A 22495-nucleotide genomic window follows, 5' to 3' on the forward strand; every position below is an offset into this window, starting at 1 on the left:
CCCGTAACGAGAACTGGCAATACATCCGTCCGGTACCAGGCTGCGCACTGATAAATATCGAAGACACGATGGTCGAATGGACAGGTGGAATATGACGGAGCTTACTCCATCGTGTTGTTACTGCGCCGGAAAACAGGCGGGCGTTACGAGGCAGAGTTTAGCTTATTTAGTGAGATCGGACAAATATGCTTCGATGAAGGGGTTGGAGAGTAAGGGGGTGATTCCCCGGTTAGAAGAAGGAGAACAGGAGGGAAGTAGTGTGAGTGAGTGGAGTGCTTGGAGGGTAATCTAGATCATGAAAGGGGAGTTGAAATCAGGTACAAGAGGTGGGAGTAGGGCGGGCAAACTCAGTGGAGAGGTGAAAGTTTGATCGATTTAAGATGAATCCGGATTTGAATCGGGGTTACAAATATTTGATGGCGAAATGTACTTACTGAAAACTTGCCCTTCCACGGGCCTCATTCGTCGTTGTCGCGAGCGTCTGGCTATTTAACGTAGTCATGTTCCGTGTAGTGTAGATGCTAGTCTTTTGACAGAGCAAAAGGGTTAATCGCACGCAGTAATTAAACATCGCCCTCCATTACATATTGCTCTGGTAAATTCCAGAGAGAGATTCAAGACTACTTGAGTATAAACAAGGCGAGATGATTAATCGAAGCGGAATTGTCGCTTGCAATCGTTCGGCCAAGCTCAAATTCAGTATACAGTAATGGAATGGGCAAGAAAAATATTTAAGAAATAGCTTATATATGAGTTTAAAGCTTGGGGTTGGAGATGAGCTTTACCCGGGATATATGGTGAGCAGAAAGTGTATATATGACAAATAGAGGGGGTTTGGAATAGGTTCAGAATGGTCGAGTCCCAGGAACCAGAATGCTCGATTGAATGCGAAACACACTTCTAGTTGATTATATAAAAAGATGTAGATTTGAGAGTGAAGTCGGGAGCCTGGTGTGTTGTGAAGATTTGAAACATAGAAAGTATTTTAGTATATGGAGAGCAATTCTGGACCAACAGAGAAGTTCTCATGGTTCTGGTAGATATGGGGAAGAGGAAGAAGTTTGTGACTACTGATTCATCCACACCCCTCAAAAGCTTCCGAAATTATGATACTGCCGTGAAGAAAAAGAAAGTGATATCATACAATTCTCAATTGGTATACGATGTACAAATCGGGGACTGTATCCCACAGGAAATCAAGCACCCTTACCAACAACACCTAACGCCACGCTTTCCCATCTTTCCAGTACCATATTCCCCTATGTTTTTTTGTTCATCGAGAACCCTCTTGTCATGAAATCCCCGCCCTTTTGTTTCTGTGCATTGTATCCGGTATTCAAAAACAAACTCTTAAGATTGTCATTCATCCCCAACTTTCGTCTTTTATTTCGTTCCTCTTGCTCTTCCAAAACTTTTGCTGTTAAATTTGCCGCCGATGCATTTTTGATACCTGAAGGTACTGTAGATGGTCCATTATTTGACTTTGGTATCGCTAGTCTATTCCCATTCTCTTGTATTCGAGCCTGGGTCTTGTCGGCAACTCCATTTTCCTTTGATCGAGATTGGTCCCTGTCAAGAGATGTTTCCTTCCCGCTTTCTAAGGGGACTGCAGACTCTGTTCCCGCCGCGTGCTTTCTTTTTTTCTTTCCCCCTGGAGCTTTCTTCAGTGAATGAGTTAAGCCTCCTCCCTTTAGCTTACTCGCTCGCAATGCTAATCTTGAGATCTCTTCTTTCGATATGGGAAGTATAGATATAACATTCTCCGCAGTATATCCCTCATTACACTCAACACATGTATCGCTTTTCAGCTCTTTGATCGCAACTTCTGAAAACGCATGTCCACACGGCACTAAATAGACAGCTCTGGTACCAGCTCCCAACTCCTTACTGGTTATAGGACATATCTTCTTTTCTTCCTTATCTTCCTTGACCGTAGAGAATTTGACTTCTACAATATCGCGAAGTCCCTTGACTCGTCCCTGCAGAATATCTTCCTTCTCCTTTATGACAGAGGCGGGAACATCGTCGTCTTTAGGAAGTAACTGTTCGAGAATGGCATCTTTGTTGTAAAGCGTCCCGGCGCAATCGGATACAATAGGTGTAGTGAGAGGTTTATTGGAGAGAGGACAATATGTCCAGGCGTGTGTCTGTGATTCGTGAAGGGTAGCTTTTAATTCTGAGGTATTTGGATTGCGGGCGGCTTCTTTTACAAGTTCGCGACGAGTAGGAATACTTCCACCATCGTTACCCATGACGAGGAAATAGATATGCGCTGAATTGGTAAAGTTTCAAACCCTTGAAGATATGGAACGAATGATTTTCAGAGAGCGAACTTGATGAGTGAGATGAATAAGTCTTTTTTTCTTTCTCTTTTCGTCGTCGAAAGATGGTAGGTTTGACCTTTTGACTGAGGCGGTCTTTGGAGTTCTTGAGGCGGTCCTACTGATAAGGTCGTTATCGCCACGCACCATATTAGTGAATGTGTGATTTAGCGTACTTTTCACCTGGAACTCGTCTGTTCGGCATCAAGACATTGAACTCTCCGTCATTTCATTAATTAATAGGTAATTCATAAGACAGTGAGTATTTCAAACTCCTGCCTGCCCACAATCACACTGCAGGTTTCTTCAAAGCAAATACAACAACGAAAAACGATTACTAAGCCGGGTAGCCGCACAAGGACGAGGACGAGGACGAGGATGAAATGCGCATAATACTGTTGCTGGTTGAATTGCAAACCCATCCATTGAGAGAAGCTCTGAAAAGACGCCAAGATGTCACAACAATCTAATCAAGCATTTGATGCTTTGAATCGCATTGTGGCAGATTTACGATCACGGTTAGCTTGACACAACTGAGTATATTGCTATGCGGTGTTGGTAGCTAATGATTCGAATGTAGGAGTGATGAACAACGAAAGAGAGCAGCCTTGGAGCTAAGAGAGTTGCTCGAGGTTGCTTCCAGAGGTAAGGCTTACATTTCATATCAGTCTATGGGAGTGGGAACTAATCAATGTTCTGGTAGACTTTCCCCAGGAACGATACACGGAGTTTTCCAATATTGTCAGTGGAAAGATCACCAGTCTCATCGGTCACCATGGAGATGTTGAGCGAACTGGTGGTATATATGCTATCGATGCGCTGGTCGATTTCGACGGTATAGAAGTCGGACAACGAGTCACTCGATTTGGACAATCCCTTCGAAATATACTGAGAGGGAAGGATCTTGCTCCTATGCAACCGGCGGCGATGGCACTGGGGAAGATGTGTAGGCCTGGAGGTTCATTGGTGTCGGACCTGGTGGAGAGCGAGATTAAAACCGCACTGGAATACTTACAGTCCGATCGAATTGAGGAAAAAAGATATAGCGCCGTTCTGGTTTTGCGAGAATTGGGCAGAAACTCTCCAACACTTGTTTACACCTTTGTTGGACTAATATTCGATCAGATATGGGTAGGTTTGAGAGATCAGCGACTTCTCATCCGACAGACTGCAGCAGAAGCTATAAGTGCATGCTTTCAGATAATTAGGGAGAGAGACCCAACTTTACGACAGACATGGCAGGCAAAGATCTACGACGAAGCTGTTCAGGGTGTGAGACAAGGGACTGTGGAATATATCCACGGATCCCTTCTTGTGATTAAGGAGCTTCTTCAGCAAGGTGGTATGTTTATGCATGAGCATTATCCAGAAGTCTGCGAAATCGTTTTTCGACACAAAGATCACCGAGACGTACAGATTCGTAAAACCGTTGTCATGCTGATACCAGAATTGGCGAACTATTCCCCCACCGAATTTGCTCAATCCTACCTTCACAGGTTTATGGTTTTCTTATCCGGTATGCTCAAGAAGGATAAGGATAGAAATGACGCATTTCTGGCCATTGGAAATATCGCCAATGCTGTCAAAAGTGCTATTGCCTCTTACCTAGATGGAGTTTTAATATATGTTAGAGAAGGCTTGTCATTGAAGTCGTAAGTTCTGCCCGAGTCTCATATACATATGCAAGCTAACCAATCCTTTCAGGAGACGACTCGGCACAGTGGACCCAGTTTTTGATTGCATCAGCAGGTTAGCAGTCGCAGTTGGGCAAACCCTCAGCAAGTATATGGAGGCACTTTTAGACCCTATATTCGCATGTGAGCTAAGTCCCAAGTTGACTCAAGCTTTGGTGGATATGGCTTTCTATATACCACCAGTAAAGCCTATCATCCAAGAAAGACTGCTAGACATGTTAAGCAAGGTTCTCTGTGGCGAGCCATTCAAACCGCTGGGAGCCCCTACACCAAACAACATTGCCGCTGCACCAGTCGTGCCAAAAGACTCAAAAGACCCACAAGCATATGAGCACCGCCAAAGCGAAATCAAGCTAGCCCTTAATACTCTAGGCAGTTTTGACTTTTCTGGACATGTTCTAAACGAATTTGTGCGCGATGTTGCTATCAAATATGTTGAAGACGAGAATCCAGAGATCAGAGAGGCAGCTGCTTTGACGTGCTGTCAACTTTATGTCCGAGATCCTATTGTTAATCAAACGAGTCACCATGCGATTCAAGTCGTTAGCGAAGTTATTGAGAAATTACTCACCGTCGGTGTTGGAGATCCGGATCCTAGCATTCGAAGAGTGGTTTTAGCTGCCCTTGACGAACGATTCGACCGACATCTTGCCAAAGCAGAGAACATCCGAACTCTGTTCTTTGCTTTGAACGACGAAGTATTCCAAATCCGTGAAGTCGCCATCACGATTATTGGCCGGTTGACGCATGTAAATCCTGCATACGTCATTCCTTCTTTGCGAAAGGTCCTCATTCAAATGCTCACAGAACTTGAGTTCTCAGACGTAGCGAGAAACAAAGAAGAAAGTGCTAAATTGCTTAGCCTGCTAGTTCAAAACTCACAGAAGTTGATTAAACCATATGTTACTCCTATGATGGATGTTTTATTGCCCAAAGCTCGCGATCCTAGTCCAGCTGTGGCTGCTACTATTATGAAGGCTATCGGTGAACTTGCCTGCGTTGGAGGAGAGGGCATGATTCCATTCATCAAGCAGCTTATGCCTATAATCATCGAAGCTTTGCAGGATCAAAGCTCTTCTGCCAAACGTGAAGCTTCTTTACGAACTTTAGGTCAACTGGCAAGCAACTCAGGCTATGTCATTAAGCCATATCTGGAATATCCCCGACTTTTGGAGATTTTGCAAAATATCATTCGAGGAGAACCACAACGAGGACCATTGCGACAAGAGACTATCAAATTAATGGGTATTCTTGGTGCTTTGGATCCATATCGACATCAACAAGTTGAAGAGCGATCTCCCGAAATGCAATTACGTCTGGAGTCAAACCAGATGACTGACATATCTCTTATGATGACGGGACTGACACCTTCCAACAAAGAATACTTCCCAACTGTTGTGATAAATGCTCTTCTCAACATTTTGAAGGACCCATCCCTCAACCAACACCATGCTATGGTTATCGAAGCCATCATGTCAATTTTCAGGACCTTGGGACTAGAATGCGTTTCTTTTCTTGATAAGATCATTCCTGCATTTTTGTCTGTAATCCGAACTTCTCCACAAACCCGCCTCGAGTCATACTTCAGTCAGTTAAGTTTGCTGGTGACCATCGTCCGACAGCACATACGTAATTACCTACCAGAGATTGTTGTCGTACTTCAAGAGTACTGGAATGAGTCTCCGCCACTGCAAGCTAACATACTTCACCTTGTTGAGGCTATCTCAAGATCTCTAGAAGGCGAATTCAAGGTTTATTTGGCAAGCCTACTGCCACTTATGTTAGGCGTGCTCGAGAAAGATACTACAACAAGACGACTCCCCTCAGAGCGTGTGCTACATGCTTTTCTGGTGTTTGGTCCTAGCGCTGAGGAGTATATGCATTTGATCGTGCCTGTTATCGTTAACGTATTTGAAAAACCTCAGCAACCTTCATTTATCCGAAAAGCCGCGATTGAAACTATCGGTAAGATCTCAAGACATGTCAACCTGAACGATTACGCCTCGAAAATTATACATCCCCTCTCGAGGGTTTTGGCTGGTAGCGATAGCTCATTGAGATTGGCATCACTTGACACCCTTTGTGCTCTAATCTTCCAGCTCGGAAGGGATTATTTACATTTTGCCGGCACAATTAACAAAGTTCTTAACAGTCACCAAATTCAGCATCAAAATTACGAACTCTTGGTTAGTAAACTTCAGAAGGGAGAAGCTTTACCGCAAGATCTGAGTGCTGAGGAACGTTATCTGAATCAATCCGATGAAGTCGACTTCTCGGATGTTTCAAATAAAAAACTGGACAGCAATCCTGTCCACTTGAAGGCTGCTTGGGATGCAACAGGGAAATCCACCAAGGAGGATTGGCAGGAATGGATGCGTAAATTTAGTGCATCCGTGCTATTAGAGTCGCCAAATCACGCACTTAGGTCATGTGCTCAATTGGCTTCAGTGTATCCGCCCCTTGCCAGAGAACTGTTTAATTCTGCTTTCGTCTCATGTTGGGGAGAGCTATTCGAAGGTTATCAGGATGATCTGATACAGAATATCGAGATGGCGATCAAATCTCCTCACGTCACTCCTGATCTTTTGGGCATCTTGCTGAACCTTGCAGAGTTTATGGAGCACGACGACAAAGCCTTACCAATTGATATAAGGGTTTTGGGACGAGAGGCTGGTAGGTGCCATGCATGGGCCAAGGCTCTTCACTACAAGGAACTGGAGTTCTGTCAAGATCAAACTAGTGGAGCTGTTGAAGCATTGATTCAAATTAACAATCAACTGCAGCAGTATGATGCCGCAATCGGTATTTTACGAAAAGCGCAACTCTACAAGGATGGTATCACATTACGAGAGACTTGGTTCGAGAAGCTCGAGAGATGGGAAGAGGCTCTTGAGTTCTACAAAAGGCGCGAGGAGGATTTCCCAGATCAAGCAGAAACTTTCGATGTTATAATGGGTAAAATGAGATGTCTACATGCCTTGGGAGAGTGGGAATCTCTCTCGGCCTTGGCCGAAGATAAATGGCATACCTCGTCACTCGAGATCAAGAGAGCCATTGCTCCTTTGGCCACAGCAGCTGCTTGGGGTCTCAGAAAGTGGGATCTTATGGACGATTACTTGAGTGTCATGAAGAGTCATACACCAGATCGATCATTCTTTGGAGCGATTCTTGCCTTGCATCGCAATCAATTTCGCGAGGCTGCCCTTTTCGTTCAAAAGGCCAGAGAAGGCCTGGACACCGAATTGAGTGCTTTGGTTAGCGAGTCTTACAATAGAGCCTACACGGTTGTTGTTCGGGTACAGATGCTTGCAGAGTTGGAAGAGCTCAGCATATATAAGCAGAGCAACAACAACCCAGCCAAGCAGGAAGTTATGCGTCAAACCTGGGAGACTCGTTTGCTTGGATGTCAACGAAATGTTGAGGTTTGGCAGAGAATGTTGAAGTTAAGAGCTTTGGTCATAACTCCAATGGAGAACATGCAGATGTCTATCAAATTTGCGAACTTGTGTAGGAAGTCGGGAAGAATGGGCCTGGCCGAAAAGCACCTCAAAACTTTAATGGGCGGCGATGAGAGCCTGGACGTGGTATTACCTCAGATTGTGGAGAGCGCAAACGGAGACCGACGAGTTAGGGTTTCAAACAAACACATTGAAGCTCCGGTTCAGTATGCTATACTGAAGTTTCACTGGGCTGTCGGCAAGCAATCTCAAGCATTGGAGGCTCTGAAGATATTCACATCTGGTCTGGCAGAGAAACTCCAACAAGCACAGATCGCAACTCAAGGGGGCATCTTAAATGACATGCATGCCATGACCCTTCATAATGGCACGAACGGGATGATGAATGGAAATGGTTACACTAATGGTCTCGGGGCAAATGCCCACAATCTGCTAACACCAAAGGGCCTGGCTGATCATACCACACTCCTTGCTAGGTGCTGTCTTAAACAAGGAGAGTGGCAGGTTGCCCAGAAAAAAGGTAACTGGCAAACCGACAATCTTAACGATATCCTTGCCTCATATAAAGCAGCCACTCACTTTAATCCACAATGGTACAAGGCATGGCATGCCTGGGCTTTGGCAAACTTCGAAATTGTTCAGGCTGTTCAGGCAGACCCCGGGCATGAGTTGCATGATGTAAATGGTGGTAATGTCGTCGTTAATCACGTCGTTCCTGCTGTTCGTGGTTTCTTCAAGTCAATTGCTCTGTCGCAGGGAAGCTCTCTGCAAGATACATTGCGTCTTCTCACTCTTTGGTTCGCTCATGGTGGCCATGTGGAAGTCAATCAAGCCGTTACCGAAGGATTTTCTTCTGTTAGCGTTGATACTTGGTTAGAAGTCATTCCCCAACTTATTGCACGCATCAACCAACCAAATGCTCGCGTTCGCGCTTCCATTCATAATCTACTTGCAGATGTTGGCAGAGCTCACCCGCAAGCACTAGTCTATCCATTGACAGTCGCTATGAAATCCGCCCCCAATACACGTCGTTCACGATCAGCCATGCAAATCATGGATAGTATGCGACAACACAGTCCGAAATTGGTAGACCAAGCAGATCTTGTTAGTAAAGAGTTGATTCGTGTGGCAGTATTATGGCATGAGCAATGGCATGAAGGTCTCGAAGAGGCATCCAGACTGTACTTTGGCGACCACAACATCGAGGGCATGTTCAACACACTCGCACCTTTGCACGATATGCTCGATAACGGCCCGGAGACCTTGCGAGAAATCTCCTTCGCTCAAACATTTGGTCGTGATCTCCAAGAGGCTCGAGAATGGTGTATTACCTACCAAAGAACGAAGGATCTTGGAGATATCAATCAAGCTTGGGACCTGTACTATCAAGTCTTCAGAAGAATCGCACGCCAGTTACCGCAACTCAACAATCTTGAGTTGGCTTACGTGTCCCCCAAGCTTCTCAATGCTCATGATCTGGAGTTGGCTGTCCCTGGAACGTATCAAAGTGGGAAGCGTATCATATCGATCGTCAATTTCGATAGCAACTTCAGTGTCATTTCTTCCAAGCAACGTCCAAGGAAGCTTAGTCTTAAGGGAAGTGACGGTGTCGCTTATGTCTTTTGTCTCAAAGGACACGAAGATATTCGACAGGATGAACGTGTCATGCAATTGTTTGGTCTCTGCAATACCTTACTCACCAGCGATTCGGAGTCATATAAACGTCATCTTAACATACAAAGATATCCTGCCATTCCATTGTCCCAGAATTCCGGTCTTCTTGGCTGGGTGCCTAACAGTGATACTCTGCACGTCCTCATTCGGGAGTACAGAGAAAGCAGGAAGATCTTGCTCAACATCGAACACCGTATCATGTTACAAATGGCCCCCGATTACGACAATCTTACCCTCATGCAAAAGGTTGAGGTCTTTGGTTATGCTCTCGATAACACAACTGGCCAAGATCTTTATCGTGTGCTTTGGCTAAAGAGCAAGAGTTCCGAGTCCTGGCTCGAGAGGCGTACAAACTATACTAGATCATTAGGAGTGATGTCTATGGTCGGATACATTCTTGGTCTTGGTGATCGTCATCCTTCGAACTTGATGCTCGATCGAATAACTGGTAACATCGTTCATATAGATTTTGGAGACTGTTTTGAAGTTGCTATGACTCGTGAAAAATACCCCGAACGAGTTCCGTTCAGGTTGACTAGGATGTTGACATATGCTATGGAAGTTAGCAATATTGAGGGAAGTTTCAGAATAACCTGCGAAAATGTGATGAGAGTATTAAGAGAGAACAAGGAGTCTTTGATGGCAGTTCTCGAGGCTGTGAGTCTGATTCCATTTCCTTCAAAGACAAATTGCTGACAAACCAGTTCATCCATGACCCCCTTCTTAATTGGCGTTTGAACGGCGAAGCTTCGCCTGTAGGACCTAACTTCCGTTCAGAGCGCCGGGAATCCATTATCGCTGCTCAGAACCGTAGGCCTTCAACAATGGATGAATTCGTTCAACCTGCAGCGTTGACTGCGGATGCTGGAGATCCTATAGCAGCTCCAGGTGGACCACCAGCTTCACGTCCTCGTGCAAGAACGAATTCTACGACTCAAGGCCCTCAGGATATCGAGGCACACGAAAACCAGAATACGAGGGCAGTTCAAGTACTGGTGCGCGTCAAGGAGAAGTTGACGGGGCATGACTTCAAATCAGACGAGGAACTACCGTATATTCAGCAAGTTGATAAATTGTTGATTGAGGCGACAAAGTTGGAGAATCTTTGTCAACATTATATTGGTTGGTGTAGTTTCTGGTAATTCTTCGACTGAGAGTTATTGGCAAGTGGCAGTAGCAAGCAAGATCTACTTGTATATCCCAGTTGTTACATCATGCATGGACAGGGCGTTTAGGAATGGGAACTCGCGATATATGGTGGATAAATCTGGACTACAAATCGAAGCGAAGGAAGGGAGACTTGTGTAATACTCTTGTGCATATAAACAGCTGGGTTTTAATTCATACAAGAAGATTTTTGACCGCTTTACACTGTTATATTTACGGCAGATTGGAGTACGGGGCGTTGGGATTCAGGGGTTCGAAGCGATTCATAGTTATGGTAGTTGAGAGTTAAAGGTCATATTGCTAGGAACATATGTTCAATTTTAGTCAATATAAACTCGAATGAACTAGTCAAGTCTGGTCGTAGCTTGTTGTCGTGACACTAGACGATAGTTTAAATCAGGATGAGCATGAGGTGAGGGGTGATGGTTTTTTCTTTCAATATTGCTCATCGCATATTCCCGCGACAAATCTGATTCGAAAAAGGGAAAAAGAAAAAGAACATCGAGGTGTGTTCGTCGGTAAAAGATTCGGGTGGAAGGTAACGCATTCATGATTATATTTTTGTCATTTTTACCTTGGTACAATTTTTTCGAGTGCTTACCATATTGTAATTACAGCATTGATGTCATCCTCTCTGCTTCTCTCGTTGGATGAGGAGAGACCTCCCCGTCCTTTTATTTAGTTGCCTTTAAACGAGAGAAGCAGATGATAGAAGGAGTGAGATTGGCTGGGAAAGCTGTACATTCACATCAAATATTCACTGTTTTCTAATCAATATGGCCCCTTAGCCAAAAGGAAAAGTAAAAATAAAATTTAAAAGTTATCAATCAGGAAATTGTTTCATTCACACCGGGTATGCAATCTTCCATCTTGCATACATAGGACAAACGACGATGCCTATTATTCAAATTCTGGTTTGCTAAAGATCCAGTCTTTGACCTGTCATTTTTGCTTACTTGTGCTGCCTATATTACAATTCTTTCTTTCTTTTGCATGACTTCTATACTCCCAGTTGGAAACTAACTTGACTACAATTATATCTACCAAATACATCGATACCTCACCACAGCTTCGACCTACAAGGAAGGCAAATTTTGATCTTTACCAACAATGCCTGCGATCCCGGATTTCGATCTTTACGAGGCTCTCGAGGTCTCTAAGGATGCATCTGCACAAGATATCACAGCTTCGTACCGTCGACTAGCAAGAGTCCATCATCCTGATAAGAATCTTAACAATGTCAATGCCACTGCCAAATTTCAAAAAGTGAGTTGAAGATATTATCCGGTGCGCTCAGGCTGTTCAATGCACCATACTTCACTACACAAATTCAAGCAGCTAAATTGATATGCATATAGGTACAAGCTGCTTACGAAATACTTTCTGATGAGCGTCAACGCAGAGATTATGACCAGCCAGTTCTTTCCAACCTATCTAGTGGATCCAGACAGCAGTACCACCCACAAGAGAACTATGAGGATGAGTATGATGAGATGGAGGAGATGATGTTCGACCAGTTTTTCCGCATGTTCTTTACTCGCGCATCATCAAGACCCAGCTATGACCGATCTGCTGAATTTGAGGCTGAAATGGAGCGTATGGAACGCGAAGATAGATTGAGGAGAGATGCAGAGGCTGCCTGGGAAGCCGATCGAGCCGCTGCCCGACTGGAAAGAGCGCGACGAAACGCTGCCGAAAAGGCGAAACGCGACGCCAAAGCCGAGTTGAAGAAGACAGTGGAAGATGCTGCAGCTACTCTGAAAGAGAAGACTAAGATGGAATATAAGTTGAAGATGGAGATTAAATTTTCTGCCAACGGTTGCGTCACGGATGCTGAAAAGCAAGCATGCTGCGAGCATTGCTTTTTTTGGCCAAAGGAACAAATGAAGAAAAAGTTCAAGTGTTTGACTTGTGGCCAGAAGAGAGGTATGACACAATATAAGTGCCCATACTGCGCCTTAGTCCTCTGCCAATTGTGTCTTAGTGCAAAACGGTTCACAAAGAAAATCTAAGTTCAGTACCCCACTTTTCGGCCACCCCTCTGTTACGGGAGCTGCCTCTAGGGTCACGTGGAAGTGTCTAGAGATCTCTCGAGGTGGTTTAGACTAGACTTCAAGTAGGAATTCAATAAGGTTGTAACTGGTTGCAATTCTCGTAACTATAGTAATGAAACTAATGATTGTTCTTGAGCACGAAGCTCTACATTGTAATGAAACCCATTCCCTTATATAGACCTTCGTTCCTTGTTGTCCCATTGATCCCATCGTGTCCCACCAGGTGGGAGCAGTGGGATCCAGTGGGAATCTCTAATCCCGTGACTTTCTGATCAGGTGACTCGGTATGTTAGATGTCGTCGTAACACTATCCCCTTCCTAGCTTAGCGCTTGTCCCAAGCGTTCATAAAGTGAGTTTCCCCCACTTGATTAATTCCGTAGTGCCTTCCTTTCTGTTTGTTATGATGTCCGTTATTCGTTCTTCAAAATCTGTTGCTAGTCGTAAAAATATTTATTTTCGTTCTAAAGACAAAGGTGTCATTATGTCTTACAAGTGTAGTCGCTGTTTGGAGAAGAACCTTGAGTGTCGGGTGCTTCCAAATGCTGTGCGCTGTGGTGAATGTATAAAGAGTGTGGGTAGTGGTCGTTGTGATGTGTATGGCCACTCTGCGGGCGATTGGTCTCGTGTTAATTCTGAGGAAGAGCGTCTTGAGTTCGAGGAGGAGAAGGCTGCGAATGCTATGGCTGAAGCAGCTGCTCGGCTGGCTCCTGCGAAGGCAGAAGCGTGTTTTGCGGGAAAAGGCTGGCAAAATGCTTCAACATGACCTTCGTACTATTGAAGCTCTTGAAGAGTTTGAGGCTGAGGAACAGCGATTGGAAAATGAGCGTATTGAGAAGGAAAAGGAGTTGGCGTCTGTCTCTGCTACTGGCCCTAGCGACGGTTCCTTTGTTTTCGATTCTTCTTCTTTGGACCCTTCGATCCTGGCTTCAATGGATTCTCCTTCCTTCTGGGCAAATCCGGATATTGCTGGTGGAACGCCTCCAACTTCTCAGGGCAGTTGAGGTTTGTTCTTGGTTCCCATGAATTTTCGGTATGTGGATAATCTAACCATTTGATCAAATATTTAATTGTGCCTCTGACGTATTTACAATCTAGTATTGTTTCGACATCGTATATGGCGTTCGGGTTGACTGGTTCGATTTCCGTTAATGGCGTATTCGGCGCTCCTGGTGGTGCTGGTTCGAGCAAGGATATATGGAATACTGGGTGAATATTCATTGTGTCTGGTAATTTCAATCGATAGTTAATCGTTCCTATTACTTTATCAATCTTGAATGGTCCTAGTTTCCTGTGGTCGAGTTTATTGCTTGGTCTTTTGGTTTCAATGTTTTGTCGTAGCAAATAAACTTTATCCCCCTCTTTAAGCGTAGGTCCCATATTACGTTTCGTATTATAGTACGCTGCTGTTCTGGATGATATGAATCTTAGATCGAGAGTAAGCTGCTCTTGTAAATCCTTTAATTGTTCGACTTGTATTATTGCTGATTCGGCATTAACCTTCTGTGGTATCGGTGTTTGGTATGCTTTAGGATTAAACCCAAAGTTCGCGTGTGCTGGTGTAATCTTTGTAGTTTCCGATTCCGATGTGTTATATGCGAATTGTGCCATAGGTAATAGCTCTACCCAATTGTCCTGTCGATAATTTATGTAGCATCTAAGATATGCTTCCATTGTCTGATTGGTCCTTTCTGTCTGACCATCTGTTTGTGGGTGGAAAGATGTCGATAACTTTCTCTTGATACCCATAAGTGCTAATAAGGTAGTCCAGAATTTCGAGGTAAAGAGCTTGTCTCTGTCCGAGATTATCTCATCTGGTACTCCATGTATGCTTACTATAACCCTAAAGAATACATATGCTAGTTGCTTAGCAGTCTATGTTTCTTTGAATGGTATCATGTATGCAAATTTTGTCAATCTGTCTACTACGTTGAGTATTGCGTCGTACTCAACTCCTATAGTAGGGTCTTTCGAGAGTGGTAGTTTGACCACAAAGTCCCATGTAATGGACTTCCATGGCTGAGAAGGCATGTCTGGGGTCTGGAGCTGACCATACGGAGCGTGTCTAGAGGACTTATTCCGTATGCAGGTATCGCAATTTCCAACAACTTCTTCAACTATCGTTCTCATTCGTGGGAAGTAACTGATTTCCCGTAATCTTGCGAATGTTCTCGCAATTCCCTGATGTCCATGTGCCGGCAACCCGTGTTGTTCCGTCACGAATTCCTTAGTCATTCGACTAGGAATGTATACTTTTCCGTGGAAGTATATGATCTCGTTTTCTATCGTGAATCCTGGTTCTATTGTCTTGCGTATGCGTATAGCTGTAGCATCCTTGTCGTAATGTGATTGGATTTGACTCCTGAGATGGTTGTCTTCCAATATATGAGTAGCTGCAAGCTGTGGTGCATTGTAAACCAGTGATTCGCCTTCTTTCTTGAATATAGCGTACGATTCGTACGACTTATTTTCTTGATATCCTGGTTTTCGGCTAAGAGCGTCGGCTCTAGCGTTTTCTGATCCTTTGACATATGAAATCTTAAAATTGTAGTTGGCCATGGTTTCCGACCATCTGACCTGTCGTCTGTTTAACTGCTTCGTTGTGGTGAAGTAAACCAAGTTCTTATGATCCGTATACACCTGTACTGTGTATTTTGATCCTTCCAAATATACTCGCCATTCTCTAAATGCGTCGACTATCGCCAGTAATTCTTTGTCATATATTTCGTAGTTCAATTCGGCTGGTGATAGCTTTCGAGAGTAGAATGCGATTGGTTGCTATTTCTCATTTTGACCTGGTTGGCTCAACACTGCGCCTATAGCAAAATCTGAGGAGTCCGTTTCCACTATGATTTGCTTCTCAGGATCGAATGTCAACAGTATTGGCTCCTCGGCCACTGCCTGTTTGAGCGTTTCGAAGGACTCCTGCGCCTTGGCGGTCCATTCGAAGCTTCCTTGATCTTTTCTGGTTAACGTGGTTAAGGGTGTAGTAATCCCTGAATAACCCTTGATGAATCTTCTGTAGAAGTTGACAAATCCCAAGAAGGACTGTACTTCTTTGATTGTGGTTGGCTGCCTCCATTCGAGCACTGCCTTAACCTTGTCTTTGCTCATCTTGAGCCCTTGGCTTGATACGGTGAATCCTAGAAACTCTGTTTCTGTGACGTGGAATTCACATTTGCTTAGTTTGCATAGCAAATCAACTTTAGCCAAACATTCGAGGATGTTGCTGACGTCTTTGACGTGTTGAACTTCGTTGTTTGAATATACTAGAATGTCGTCTAAGTAGCATATACAACAAGTGTCCAAATATTGTGACAGCACATTATTCATAAGCCTCATAAATGTTGCTGGTGCATTGGTTAGCCCAAATGGCATAACCTGGTATTCGTATAGCCCGTATCTGGTTTTGAAAGCGGTTTTCCATTCTTCGCCTTCTTTTATTCTAATCAAGTGGTAGCCATTGCGTAAGTCCATCTTGGTGAATATCGTTGCTCCGCCTAATCGATCTCTTAGTTCCGTAGCTAATGGAAGTGGATATCGATCCTTTTTGGTAAGCGCATTGAGCTTTCTGTAGTCCACAACTAGTCTCTTAGTACCATCCTTCTTGGGTACCCACATAGTTGGACTTGCCACTTGGGACGTGGATTCTCTGATCCATCCCTTGGCTGAGTTGTCGGCGATATATTCTTTGAGCGTCTTTAGCTCATCGGCTGACATTGAGTAAATTGGGGTGTGCACAGGCATCTTGCCTTCCTCCAATATTATCTCGTGATCCCATGGCTTGTGTTCTGGTAAAGCCTCATGGATCCCTGGTTCCTTGAACACATGTTCGTATTTCTTGTACTGTTCTGGTATCATAGGCTCTTCTGCCTTGATTGCGATTTCCTGCCGTGTCGTTGGCTTCTGCATTTGTAGAGGAGGTGTACTGGCCTTCGCTCTTAATGGAGGACCCTGGACTGGGTGTCCTACGTCGCCGGGATTGTTCGCGTTCAACTCCCCTTGGCGCGTGTTCCGTCTCGCGGACGCCTTGAACGTGTCCTTGTGACCGTTCTTGCACTGATCGAATGTCACTGTCTCTTGTGACCAATCTATCTTAGGATTGTGTGCCTTCAACCATGGCATCCCTAAGATGATCTGTTGTTGGCCCAATGGCACAACGTCAAGCTGTATAACCTCTGAATGTTGGGTTATGTTCATTTGTACTGGTCGTGTCTCCTGTGAAACGTTCCCGTCAGATCCTGCTAGTTGTCCGTCAACTAACTGCAATTGGTAGGGTTTTTGTTTCTTCTGGAGTGGAACTCCCAAGTACTTTGCAGCTTCTGGTGCAATAAAGTTTCCTGTAGCCCCTGAATCTATCATGGCTTGCTGTATTTGTCCGTTTATTTTGACCTTGCAGTATATCTGTCCTGCTTGTCCTGTAGCATTCAATTGCTGGGTAACTTGTTTTTTGTCTGTTTCGTTGGATTGTTGGTTTCTTGTCTTTCTTTTCTTGGGGAACCATCCGGTTGCTTCTTTATCTGATCGATGGATTCCGCAGAATTCATCATAGCAAGCAGTCCAGCTCATCATCGCGTGATCTGCTGGTATCTCTTCCTTAATACATTCTTCCGTTACCGACGGTGATGGGGTTCGGTAGTACTCCTGTTCCCACAAGTCTACTGCATTCATACCCTCTTGGTTTCGCGGTAACTCATCCAATAATTTCCGGAATTCTTCAATGGTGAAGGTCTCAGTTTCTTCGGTCTTAGCTGGATGTTCCTGGGATACAAAGGTAGCGTTAAGTTGGCCTTTGCCGAACTTGGGTTTGAAGTTGCCTTTCTTTCCTCCTGTCTTCTTGTTTCGGCAATCCGCTGCCCGATACCCTGCTTTTCCACATTCAAAGCATAAGTTGTTTTCTCGCCTTCGTCTTTTCTCTGGGTCATCATTCCCGTTTCTATGGTGCGTGGCGTCTAGTTCCATGGGGTCCCCGTAACTCTGTCTACTGTAACGTGGTCTACCCTCATTCTTGCGGTAGCGCCCTTGCCTATGATTTGTCTGAGGCTTGTATGATCGTTGGGTTTGTTTGTACCTGTATAGTCGGTCATCGGCATCGATGGAGCTTTTGATTAGTCCGTTCAAGTCATCGTCCTCCCCTTCCCTATCAAGTTCCAAACGTACTTCTGGTTTGAGTCCTTTACGGTAATGACTCATGATGGCGACCTCGTCCCATTTAGTTGTCCCCGCATATCTTCGGAACTCCGTAGCATACTTCAATGCCGATCCTGTCTGTTTGAGGTTGAAGATCTTCTCTTCCGCTACCTCTAACTCATTGGAGTTTCCGAAGATCCTACGGATTTCTGTCTTGAATCCTTCGAAACTGTCGAAGATGGTTCTTGTGGGCTGCATGCGTTCCCTGTCGTCATGCTCGAAATAGTCGCGCAGGTATGGCTGAATCCATTTGCCTGCCTCGCCTCTGAGGTATGACACGGCCCAAATACTCTTAGATTCCTTTTCGGTGAACTTGTCTTGGTTGAATCTAAAATAGATTTCAAGTTGTAATAGGAAGGTGTCGAGTTCCTGTCGACTTCCTTGGTACTTGTCTGGTAAGGCAATCTTGAGTGTTTCGTTGATGGTGATCTCCTTGGGAGCATCAGTCATTTCGACATCATCGAAGTTGCTTGCTGGGGCCTGTTGGCTTCTGGAAGAACTGTTGGCTGCCATACTGGCGGTTGGTATTGAATCGGTACTTAAAGCAGAAAGGGTGCTCAAAGTGTTACGGGAGCTGCCTCTAGGGTCACGTGGAAGTGGCTAGAGATCTCTCGAGGTGGTTTAGACTAGACTTCAAGTAGGAATTCAATAAGGTTGTAACTGGTTGCAATTCTCGTAACTATAGTATGAAACTAATGATTGATCTTGAGCACGAAGCTCTACATGTAAAGAAACCCTTTCCCTTATATAGACCTTTGCACTCTGCGATCCCATCGATCCCACTCACTGAGAGTAGTGGGCGTAGTGGGATCCCACTGATCCCATTGATAATAATCGGTGGGACTGATGGGATGGTCCATCACGTGATACTAGTCCCGTGAGTCTTGTCGTCCTGTCTTATTTCCTGTCCTAGGGCTAATCCCTTGGGAGCTTACTAATCCTAGCAAGACCTCTCTTGCTTACTGTGTCCTGTATTGCTTATTCTTCTTAGGACCCTACTGTCCTAGGAACCATGTCCTATGATTCAGTGTATTCTATAACTAATACTATATACATGCCTGAGGCTTTCCTTGGGTGCCTAGTGTCCCCCGGTATACTGCAGCTGAATCACTGAGGCCTATAATATCATTATAGCCTATAAGTCAGTGATTCTACAGCCTGTTACTAATCCGTTGTAACATGTAGGACTAATATTTAAAACCTTTTGAACTAATATCCATTCAACTAATACTTTCTTCTATATCAAAACTATCTTTTGTATATTTTGAGTACCTTTTTAATAAAAAAGATAACCTTTTATATAGCATTAAAAAGTAATATAGAATATCCTATAATTCAAACCAGCTTTTCTAATAATTATACCTCCTACTATAACACTAAGTGCTATAGCAATATCATCTTCAATATAACTATTGCCCATAATATAATTGACAATATATCAAATTTTTGAATCAATTGATTCAGTGGTTGTTGAATTATTAAAGATTGAAGAGAAGTGGTTGGTTAGAGCGGTGAGATTTATGAGGTGGCCGAAAAGAGGGGTGGCCGAAAAGTGGGGTACTGAACTTAGACTTTAGGTCAACAACCGAACGAAAGAAACTGCAGACCAGTACGAGATCTTCGCAAGTCCCATAAAACTCCCCGATATCTCAATTCATGAAATTAATAGTTCCTCAGGTATTCCATGCTGTGGCAAACGTACGTCATGCATAGCATGGGAAGAATGATGGTTGGTAGTTTATGACCGGTCGAAGGCGATGTTTAGTAAAGCTCCAAGAGCGTTGAAGTTGCTTCACAATATTCATGGTTCCAAATCTAGGAAGAAAATAGGAGATAAATTGTTGCTTGAATCATAGAAACGTCGATATATCTTAGGTTATTATGGTGTGAGGTTTCGAGTTTTCCCTGTGTTCGCATGCTATTTTAGTGACCAGCTTGACTAAATGTCGGATAAGTCAAGCACACCCAATCGAGAACCGCTTCTAGATATGATATCTGTCCCGAGCAATTGAAAACCCCGAGAAAAAATGTATCACTAGGCTACGGACTCTTGCTTCAAATTAGGAACTAAATCAATCATCGTCGCTTTATGCCGTATTAGTAATTAAGATTGCAATTTTCTCATCATCTTTTATGATTGTCTTCTAGATCTGACATGCCTCATAGCCCAACTTAAACCTCAAACGATGACCAATAGAAGTGCCAGAATCTCTATTGTGTCGCTATCTGCTTCGAAACATTCACACTGCTCCTCAATTATGTTCCTCACCAACTACTGCCGTGGATTTAATTCATATCCTTGACGTTGATATTTCTCCAGAGCATGGTTGAAATAAGAGTGGCACAGATCAACATCAGTCTTGAGTGTCCCCATAGGCTAGATTTGTAGCATTTCTTGTGTTACTTCCTAGTGGATAGCTCGACTGCACTACTAAACTACCATATGTTGATGTGAGGTCGGCTTGAGATGATGCAGGAAGAAGCTCGGCGAGCTTCACAGGGAAGTCCAAAATGCGGCTGCAATAGTGGATCTGATGGCCCCACCGATACTGGCAATCATAGCTTCAATGGCAAGGATAGCGGGGAGAGGATACGGCCCTGACGGTCATCTGTTCGCACATAACCAAGGTTCCACCACCGAAAGCAATAAAGATTTGACACATTACAATATATCCAATATTGGTATCGGGCTGACGAAACTTGATTAAGAGGCCGACAGCGAGACTAGTAATAGGCACACCAAAGTAAAGAGCCAGCCACTTGAGGCGTCCGTTGAATCTGATGATGATTCCAACGACTAATGCCCAAAAGCAGGACCCGATCGTGTAGATATTTGAGATGTAGGGGGCAATCGTAACCGATTGATTGAATACGACGATAAGCATGGAATAAAAGTATGAGTCCCAGATGTACCAAGCTAAATGGAGTCAGCATCTTGCTAAATTGTTGTTTCTTGTGAAGGATTCCAATGGTCGGGCGGTTGAACATTCTGATTCCAGGAAGCGAGTTCGGGACAAATAAAGGTACATACCGCAGTAAATACTAGCAACCATCGTATGGGGTGAGGAATACTGTTCGATCCTTCATCAAACCCCAAGGAATGAAGGTCACTGGTGCAAAGTACATTTCGTACAGAGCGAACGCAATGATTAATAGGCCCCAAAAATAATGAAGCAAATAACGAACGGAGATTGCCACTCGCCCTTCTGATAGCTGTACAAGCTGAATGTTAGAAGAAACAGAGAAAGACCAGCAGCAATCAGCAAAAGACCAATGACATCGATTCCCTGCATCAATAGATGAATGATTCAGTCCAAGTTCGTCCACTATCAATCTTTTGAATCAAGCCTTGTTTTTTCGGCCTTCTTTTGATGATAGTAGAAAAGTCCGAACAAAGGTACACAGATAATTGGGGAAATGATGGCCCATATACCGAAACCCCATCTAAAACCTATCGTGTTCAAAACACTTTCAGCAGCAGGTCCATAGGCCCAGATTGTAGCAATCCATGGTGAAGATGAGAATGCAATTCACCAGGCTCGTTTCTTTAGTTGGGTTGTATCGGCGATGAAGATTGTAAGCGTGAAGTCAATTCCGTTGTAACCAAGATAATAGAACACTTGAGCTGCGCAGTATGTTTCAACTTCATTACATCCAGCCATCATAACCATACCAAGAGTAAATGAAGCGACCATGACACAGAAAGCTTGGGGATGATCCCAAATATCCATGAGTTTAGCATATGGTAGTTTTATGAGGCCAGCTATGAGACTCGAAATGATGGAAGTTGTTGCCGTGAGGGAGTGGACCTGGAAAGAGGAAGTTACGTAGGGTGTAAGTGGGCTGGTCAACCCGGACGCGAATGTCAACAAGAACTTAATAATTCAGATTCCAGATGAAACACCGTCAGTCAAAGATCACATGAAAGCGATTTCATAATGGTGGGCTATACTAACAGTGTATAGGCCAGAATCAAATGGTTTCTAGTCCATACTTGGTTTATGGCCTCGGCAGCTTGGACACCATGCTGAAACGTTTTGTTGATGATCTCGCTCTCAATTTCCGGAAGAACATTGGTTATTGTCGTAGGCCCGTTCTCTTCGTCTGCGGATGAGGTATGGGCCGTATCTTCCGCAATCAGCACCTCATTTGGAGTGAGATTATTGAATCGAAACCTAATTTTGCAATCGCCTGTTGGTTGAGGAACCAATAATTCAAAGCTGAAAGGTATGCAAAATGTAGCGATTGACCAAGAACAGAGAAGAGAGAATAGAAGGGTGTTTATTCTCAATACTTAAATAAGTGCCAATATAGAGAATGCTCCAGATCACAATAGTGTAAAGGATAAACTTGAGCGCCAAGGAACACTCAACATCAATTTTCTGCATATTTCACCGTTTTTGTGTAGCTTTAGGCCGGTTAACACGGGAAGTTGTCTATTATGTAGGTGAGATTCCAATAATATGTCCAGGCCATTATTGACCCCAATAGGACAACATTGTGGTGCACGCAGTTTGACAAGCAAGCTAAATTTTGGGATTGAAGTACGTCCACATGTTCAATCGGATGGAGCAAGTGGATCGAACCAAATTAGCGGCCGACTTTATCCTCATTTTGACCTTATGAGATCATCAAATCGTGTGACTAGTCGTTTCGTATGACTAAAGCTTATGTAAAGTCGGAGAAGAGATCTTTGGTGATGATTTGAATGGTCTCTTTGGTTTGAACCTCGTTCAACCATGACATAACTATGTATCCCAGATGCACTGACCCTTATAGAACACAAAAGTAGGTCACTAACTTTGCAGCCGACATGAATTCTATTCTGAACATCTTGAATAAATCATGGATGGAAAATGTTGAGCGAGGACAAAAAGAACATTGTCGAGCAATGGATGTTGAAATATGGATTGATAATGTGAAGAAATGACTAAATCTG

The 22495-nt window shown here is 43.9% G+C and overlaps 3 protein-coding genes across 3 annotated transcripts; 2 read left to right on the plus strand and 1 right to left on the minus strand.

The window, feature by feature from the left end:
- Positions 1-1259: 1259 nt before the first annotated feature.
- EAF01_010218 (uncharacterized protein) lies at positions 1260-2252 on the minus strand (the record flags this gene model as incomplete). The annotated part of the gene is made up of 1 exon (XM_038918475.1): positions 1260-2252. The coding sequence occupies one exon, from the start codon at positions 2250-2252 to the stop codon at positions 1260-1262; it is 993 nt and encodes a 330-aa protein (XP_038766445.1).
- A 351-nt stretch (positions 2253-2603) lies between these two features.
- EAF01_010219 (uncharacterized protein) lies at positions 2604-10658 on the plus strand. Its single transcript, XM_038918476.1, has 5 exons — positions 2604-2839; positions 2902-2966; positions 3025-3973; positions 4026-9804; positions 9852-10658. Exons 1-5 carry the CDS (start codon positions 2775-2777, stop codon positions 10287-10289), a joined length of 7296 nt encoding a protein of 2431 aa, XP_038766446.1. The 5' UTR covers positions 2604-2774; the 3' UTR covers positions 10290-10658.
- A 611-nt stretch (positions 10659-11269) lies between these two features.
- Positions 11270-12436, plus strand: EAF01_010220 (uncharacterized protein). Its single transcript, XM_038918477.1, has 2 exons — positions 11270-11580; positions 11673-12436. Exons 1-2 carry the CDS (start codon positions 11425-11427, stop codon positions 12324-12326), a joined length of 810 nt encoding a protein of 269 aa, XP_038766447.1. The 5' UTR covers positions 11270-11424; the 3' UTR covers positions 12327-12436.
- The last annotated feature ends 10059 nt before the right edge of the window (positions 12437-22495 follow it).

Source organism: Botrytis porri, assembly GCF_014898465.1.
Source record: "Botrytis porri strain MUCL 3234 chromosome Unknown BPOR_015, whole genome shotgun sequence".
In the NCBI taxonomy this organism is placed as follows: domain Eukaryota; kingdom Fungi; phylum Ascomycota; class Leotiomycetes; order Helotiales; family Sclerotiniaceae; genus Botrytis; species Botrytis porri.

What these genes read in the sequence shown, in the direction of transcription:
- EAF01_010220 (XM_038918477.1), top strand. Translation starts at nt 11,425, where the DNA reads ATGCCTGCGATCCCGGATTTCGATCTTTACGAGGCTCTCGAGGTCTCT. An exon ending in CCACTGCCAAATTTCAAAAA is followed by an intron (nt 11,581 to 11,672) that starts GTGAGTTGAAGA and finishes ATATGCATATAG; the next exon opens with GTACAAGCTGCTTACGAAAT.
- EAF01_010219 (XM_038918476.1), top strand. Translation starts at nt 2,775, where the DNA reads ATGTCACAACAATCTAATCAAGCATTTGATGCTTTGAATCGCATTGTG. An exon ending in GTGGCAGATTTACGATCACG is followed by an intron (nt 2,840 to 2,901) that starts GTTAGCTTGACA and finishes ATTCGAATGTAG; the next exon opens with GAGTGATGAACAACGAAAGA. An exon ending in TGATGGCAGTTCTCGAGGCT is followed by an intron (nt 9,805 to 9,851) that starts GTGAGTCTGATT and finishes CTGACAAACCAG; the next exon opens with TTCATCCATGACCCCCTTCT.